At 36.6% G+C, this 6810-nt stretch overlaps 1 protein-coding gene across 3 annotated transcripts; it reads left to right on the top strand.

Moving 5' to 3' along the window:
* The first annotated feature begins 2361 nt into the window (after positions 1 to 2361).
* LOC127877482 (uncharacterized) lies at positions 2362 to 6810 on the top strand. Of its 3 annotated transcripts, none has more exons than XM_052423407.1 (8): positions 2362 to 2605; positions 2967 to 3008; positions 3467 to 3514; positions 4142 to 4195; positions 4607 to 4720; positions 4955 to 5125; positions 5675 to 5851; positions 6142 to 6810. In XM_052423407.1, exons 1-8 carry the CDS (start codon positions 2596 to 2598, stop codon positions 6585 to 6587), a joined length of 1062 nt encoding a protein of 353 aa, XP_052279367.1. In that variant the 5' UTR covers positions 2362 to 2595; the 3' UTR covers positions 6588 to 6810. The 3 variants fall into 3 exon arrangements, with proteins under 3 accessions (XP_052279367.1, XP_052279366.1, XP_052279368.1); XM_052423406.1 differs by having other exon boundaries at positions 2363 to 2605; positions 3455 to 3514; XM_052423408.1 differs by lacking the exon at positions 3467 to 3514 and having other exon boundaries at positions 2369 to 2605.

Below are 6810 nucleotides of genomic sequence, written 5' to 3'. Positions count from 1 at the left end.
AGTCCTTTTAACATAACATATGGTGGAATATAACTGTAACGTTCGAGCTCACCGTATCCGACGAAATTCAGGACATGTTAAAGACTTTGAGAACCAATTACGGGCATGGTCTGGTTTGATTTGGTCATAAAAAACGCAAGTTAACCCATTTATGCCTAGTGGACTCTCCCATCCTTCTAAATTGGATCAATTTATTTCCCCAAATTAATGATGTCTAGTATATTTTTTTCTATAATAAGAATATTTCTTACAGAAATTCCATAAAGCAAACAGCGCAGACCATGAAGAGACGCAGCATGATGCGGCGTCTTATCTGGGTGCACGCTGTTTGCCAAGGACTTTTTTCTAGACGCTAGGCATAAATGGGTTAACTAGTTTTGGATTTTCTGGCGCAGTCAGTCTTGTTGAAGCAAAACACAGATTAAAGTTACTTAAATGTGGATATGCGTCACTGCTTTATGGTTTAAAATGTCAATCATCATAAGTGGATGTGATGTGAAATTAATAGCGAAGATCTTGCTTCGGTTTACGGCTTTTGTTTCTAAAAGGAAGGCCGTGATCATATTAATCCATGTTTATAGCCGATACCGGATGCGTTCCTCTTCCCAAATTATTACCCGTTTGCGCCAGAATTGGTTTATGTAAGTAAAGAAATGTGTGTAAATTATACAAAAATGAGCACACGAAGTGATCCAAAACTGAATCAATATATTTTTCGGTTTGCTTTTATTTTTTAATTACGATATATGTATGGTACGGAAATTTAAGGGTGTAGGAATCTGCGCGAACCGGATGCGGCTCCCCTCCCCTGAATCCGCTATGGATTATACGTCTTATTGCAACTGGACGAGTGCTGTTGCTGTTCAGATGTAAACAGGTTACGGATAAACAAACTCTTATTTAATGTCGAATCTATATGCAGACGGGTACGTTCATCACATTACATTACTGCAGAATGAATTAATACGTAGCAAGTACAATTGCCATTTAGATTCTCCTTGTATATATAAATAACCTATGTTTTTGCTCTTGATGAGATTCTTGATGGTATTATTTGTCTTTGAGCTTCAAAACGCAGTGACACTGTTTAATCAACAAATTCGTCCGAAAAAGATAGGCGACTATTGGCGTTCAATAAATACATGTTTGAGCGGTTGTCTCCCTTTCAAAATACACTTAACGTTATTTAACATGTAAGATTTGAATCAAATCAGATATGTGTATGTGTTTAAAAGGACTTGGAGTAAACGTTGTGTAACAATGCATTAGAATCACGCTGAACATTAATAAGACACTATTTCTATATCAAATATTTGCTTAAACATTTTTTACCCTGGTTTGACAACTACCTTTTCTACCGCAATCTTTTGCATGTAAGGCCACTGTCACAAGTAAGTTGACTGCATTTACGCAAAACATAGGTGGATACGTTATTTTGCAGTTATATGTATAGTCTAGGTAAGTTAATTTAAAATAGGACATCTAAATGCGAGATACAAATAGCAATGAACCAATTATATCGTATTTTCCGGACCCAACAGTCAAGGCATGAACACAATCGAAATAAATAAGATATTATTAAGACTTAGAGCTATTAATATGCACGCCTTACTCAACCGGTGTAATCAAACGATTGTCTTGACTGAGTTACGTCTCACATTTCCATTTATTATCCATAATCTAATACCTCCTCGGGACAATTGTGGCCGTCATATACGTGACCGGACTGCGAAATTAATGTTTCCAATTTCTCAAGTGCCTGGAGGGTTCGTCTGTCGGACATGGGATTGATAGATGGATATTTAGTATTCTTAATCATCACGCGTGTTGCCATTTAACGAGACATATTTTTTCTATAGCTTAAATTATTGCGTAATGTGTAGACTCTTTAAATTGGCCGAGACTAATGACTGTTCTACCCTAGATGAGCCGTATCATGGGAAAATGGGTCTTATGTCATGTGCGGCCGAGTAGCTTCCCTGTCCGCTTATGGTTACCTGTCTCGGCATGGACGTCGCTATCTTGTTTGTCACTTGATTACCCCCTCTCTTATACTGTGACAATTAAATATTACGGAGATCTTTTCTATTGCTTTTCCAATCGACCTTATTTCAAAACCATACATTTAAATCAGTTTTATTATGACAGTTTTTGTAATCATAAACGGTTTAGTTTTTGTACACGATAATGACTATGGCGTCAATCAAGCTTAATGAAGTACTTTTGTACTAAGTGCGCAATAAAATATTTATTGTTTTTTTGAAAATGAATACTAGTATTAATGCATTTTGTACTAAGGAAATAGTTTGATGTTAAATAACTTCACTTTTCGGCATCATAGTTAGCCTTTTGAAATATATAGAACTATTTTCGGAAGACAAGAGTTGTAAACGAAGATAACAAAAAGTGACACCTCAGTACAATTAATTTAGATGCAAGCCTCTTAATGTTTAACATGCATTAGATAACGTGCCGTGTCTTGTGTACGACTTCAAATCTTTGGCGTGCCAGGTGTCCTATGCTACAGTGCTATGCAAAGTGAGCTGATACTTGGGGTCATTTGGTTGTAACGTTTTTGCTGATTTGTGCTGTAAAATGGCAAAAGGTATGTGTATTTTTTTCAGTTTTAACGGTGTCGAGATTAGATGTACATAGTATTAATTGTTCCATTAAATTTACTATGTTGATTTCGAATCAGTTTATATTTTTGCAATATTTTTTTCAGTTTCAATGGCTCCGAAAAAAAAAAGAATATAAACATGGTGATATTATTGTTAAGGGTTAATCGTTAACACTCGTGTTTGTACTTCAATACACTTTGTCGTTGTTTTGTCTATTTAGAGATATCTAATATGCTAGTTTTAAGAACGAAAAAATGTGTTTAATTGAACTGATTAACATTTCATGAATAATTTAACATGAAACATGTATTGGTATGCCCGTAGACATATTTTTATTTTTTTCAGTTGACATTTGGATAATATTACTGACCAGTTTCCATGTTTTATGTAAGTGGTTCTTTCTCTTGATTCATTTCATTTTTAATAGAAATAATGCCTTGCTCGCTTTGTTCCATCCATCCATCCATCCATCCATCCATCCATCCATCCATCCATCCATCCATCCATCCATCCATCCATCCATCCATCCATCCATCCATCCATCCATCCATCCATCCATCCATCCATCCATCCATCCATCCATCCATCCATCCATCCATCCATCCATCCATCCATCCATCCATCCATCCATCCATCCATCCATCCATCCATCCATCCATCCATCCATCCATCCATCCATCCATCCATCCATTCGTTCATTTATCTATCAATCCATTCGTTCTTTCATCAAGCAAACCATCCAACCATATTTCCATTAATCCAGAAAATCTACCCAACCGACGGTTAATGCCTTGCTTTTATATATTCTGTTTGGAAGTTATATTATTGTATAGGTATTCACACAGCGGATGGCAAAACGACAGCCCAACACGGACAACATGGCCACACAACTGGTAAATAGTAAAACATGTTACACAAATAATCGTTGCAACGTGTTATACAATGTAGATAGTTTCTGAACATTATCATATTCTTAATTCACTAGTTAAGTTGTTTTGTATTATTATGTCGCTGTGATGAACTATTGATCTAATTCAACACATATTATTTCCATCACTAGATATACTAAATCCGTTATGCGAGCCAACAATTTTTTCAAATTACCTGAATGCGATTCAAGATTGATCTCGGCATTTTCTGAAAGCTCCCGACTGTGTTCGACTATCCCAATTTTTTCTTTGTTGTTTCTTTCGATTGTCCGATAACTGTCGGGAGCGGTATCGATGAATGTCGCTCAATAATTCGATCTAAAATATACAAACTTTAAAGTTTCAAAACTTCTTTTATAAGACCTAATACTGAACATACAACATTACTGAAAGTTTAGCTGCACTTATCATAAAATATAAATATTATATTCGCTCTTCTCAGCTTTTGGGTTCTTTAAATTAAGCACCACCGGGTTAATTTCTATCTTTATATTTTTTTTTTAGTTTTATGTTTCCAATTATATTTAAAACGCACCACCATCGATGTTACTCTCTTCTTGTTTCCTTGGAAAAATGCCGTTTTTTTTTCAGACGGAAATATGGACAATACAACACCTTCAATAAGCATGACAACTGTGTATCGAGGCAAGTATATGTCTAAAGCTTTACTTGTATTAAACGATTATAACTAAACTGATTATACACGATCAGGTAGGAGTAACAGAATGATACCATACTTTATATGAGGAATTCAGGCATGAGTGATCCTACTTTCTTTTTTAACAAGCGTGTAGATAAACCTTAAAATGTTCAAAATGTGGTGGAGTCTTTTCATTTCACCAACATATCACGCGTTTTGTCACTCCAATAACGTGCAGCAAATAACAATCCTGCTGAAATGTGTTAGAAAATGGTTCATTCAATGTGCAAAATGTTTTATTTTAATTTTAAGAGATTGAATTATATATGTGTGGAAATTTATCAAGATTAATGACATACAGTAAACTGTGAATTCTATTGTATGTATCTATGCATAATTTTTGTTTTGCATTTCAGATTGCAACGACAGTATACCCAATTGCGAGGTGTTAAACGAAACTCTTCTAATATGCAAAGACATCAGGAATGCTATGAAACTTTGCCAAAAGTTCTGCATATTATGTAATGTTGGTATGTGTATCATCATAAGCAACGCGATACCACAACAACTAATGAACGTAGATAAGGATGTGCGTATGTCAAAATATGGCGACAATACATTAAACACGTATTTGCTGACGAATTTAGCGTATTAAAATCTCCGATTCAATATGTTTAAGAACAATTCTCTTAATGAGAGTGTATTTCTTAAAAATTAAAAAAAACACGTTTTGATTGCTTGATTAAAATAGTCAATTATTACAGTTAACGGTGGATGGGCGCATTGGGGCAATTTCTCAACCTGTGACGTCACTTGCGGAAACGGAACTCAACTTCGCACGAGAGAATGCTCCTCACCGAAACCAGAGAATGGAGGTCTGCAATGCGATGGACCTGCAAACGAGACTGTGCCGTGCAACCTCGGCCTTTGTCCTGGTGTGTAAACCTTTGTTTGGGATGTTTCCATAAGCCACAAACCACAAACAGTTTTAAGGTTATATTTTCTGAACATAAAATATCGTTTACATGATACCATCGTGAATAAAATGTGTTTGTTTCTTCATGTCGCAATAAAATCGTAAAACAAAATATCCGTCTCTAACTCATGAAACAAAATATATTAAGAATATTGCATTGGTAACAAATGACAATATCTAAAAACCATCAACCATATGGATCAATTCCATCAAACCATGAACAGCGCTGTGTGGTACATTTTCGTTTCGTTGTCCACATAGTATGCAAGGACTTGTTCTTGTATGCTACGACATCACACTATATTGTATACTGATAACACGCACGCAATACAGGGAAACAATGCAAGAAATCATATTGAGATAACAATACCACATCTATCGACATACGCATTTGGTCACATATAAGCGCGCCATTTGTCCGAAAAAACAATAACATTTAATATTTGTATATTAATCGATCAACTGGAATAAAGCATCAGCGCTGATATTCCATTATACTTCTTTACAGTGCATGGAGGCTGGAGCGAGTGGGAAAATTGGGGCTCGTGCAGTGTCACGTGCGGGGCGGGTCTGCGCAGACGCGACCGGAACTGCGACAACCCATTTCCCTCAGTTGACGGCCACCACTGCTTTGGTGAAAGCATAAATTATGAGATCTGCAACGAACCAAGCTGTAACCATTTAGGTTAGAAGTTATCTTGAATCAGTCCGCTCGCTTGAAACCTATTCAAAATGTGGTGTTATTGAATATTGTTAGTTTTAGGCCAAGATACATGCAACTTAAACGAAGACATGTCCGTGAGAGCGACCGAAGCTGTTTTTATATCAATGTAATCTACTTACAATTTTTATTTTCTTATGGGCTGTTATTGGGCTAATTTACAAAAAACAAATGTTAAAAAAAAATCGAAGTTATGAATACGTGTTTCAATTATCACAGCCGATTGTATTAAAATGTTTATATCTGCCCTTTAGTATCTACGGAGGTGCCGGTGGTAATGTTTAGCGCTCGTAACCTTTCAAACACGAGTCTACACAGTAACGAGAGCGCGATCTACATCCACATCGAGACAAACGACGGCGGAGGCTACAACAACGTCACGGGAAAGTTCACGGCCCCGGTAAGCGGCCTGTACACGTTCACGGTTCAGTACTGCGTCAAAGCAAGAACAGTCGGTAACCTGGAGCTTGTTCAGAACGGGAACCCTTTGCAACGAGGAGAGATTGTTGGTGCCGAGTATGCACAGTGTGCGAGTCTTCAGGCGCTTTCTAAGGTCCCGAAGGGGGATAGGGTCTGGGTACGTTGCACCAATGATTCAGAATTTTACCAGGACGATCCGTATCGATGGGCCACCTTTTCCGGCGCTTTGGTTCACAGATACTTTTCCGAAAGTGTGAGTGGTCAGATATTTGTAGGATAGGAGTTAAATGCATGGATCTATTACATTTAATTGTAACACGCCGGCTATTTGAGTGATTGATGATTAATGTAATGCGCTGATACATTTTCCAATTGTTATTATATGATAATCACAAGGTAAGGTTAAGACATATACATGTAATTTAATATCATTTGAAAACAATGCTCTGTTTTGAACATGTCATCATTTGTATTCGATATTAAAATAAACCTCTTTCTCCCAA

This window comes from Dreissena polymorpha, chromosome 4 (genome assembly GCF_020536995.1).
Source record: "Dreissena polymorpha isolate Duluth1 chromosome 4, UMN_Dpol_1.0, whole genome shotgun sequence".
In the NCBI taxonomy this organism is placed as follows: Eukaryota; Metazoa; Mollusca; class Bivalvia; order Myida; family Dreissenidae; genus Dreissena; species Dreissena polymorpha.
This window is presented reverse-complemented; position numbering and strand designations above follow the sequence as displayed.

Bases quoted from the DNA above. Each gene is read 5' to 3' on its own strand.
- LOC127877482 (XM_052423406.1), top strand. The intron at 4,721-4,954 runs GTATGTGTATCA...CAATTATTACAG, and splicing joins CTGCATATTATGTAATGTTG to TTAACGGTGGATGGGCGCAT. The intron at 5,126-5,674 runs GTGTGTAAACCT...ACTTCTTTACAG, and splicing joins CAACCTCGGCCTTTGTCCTG to TGCATGGAGGCTGGAGCGAG.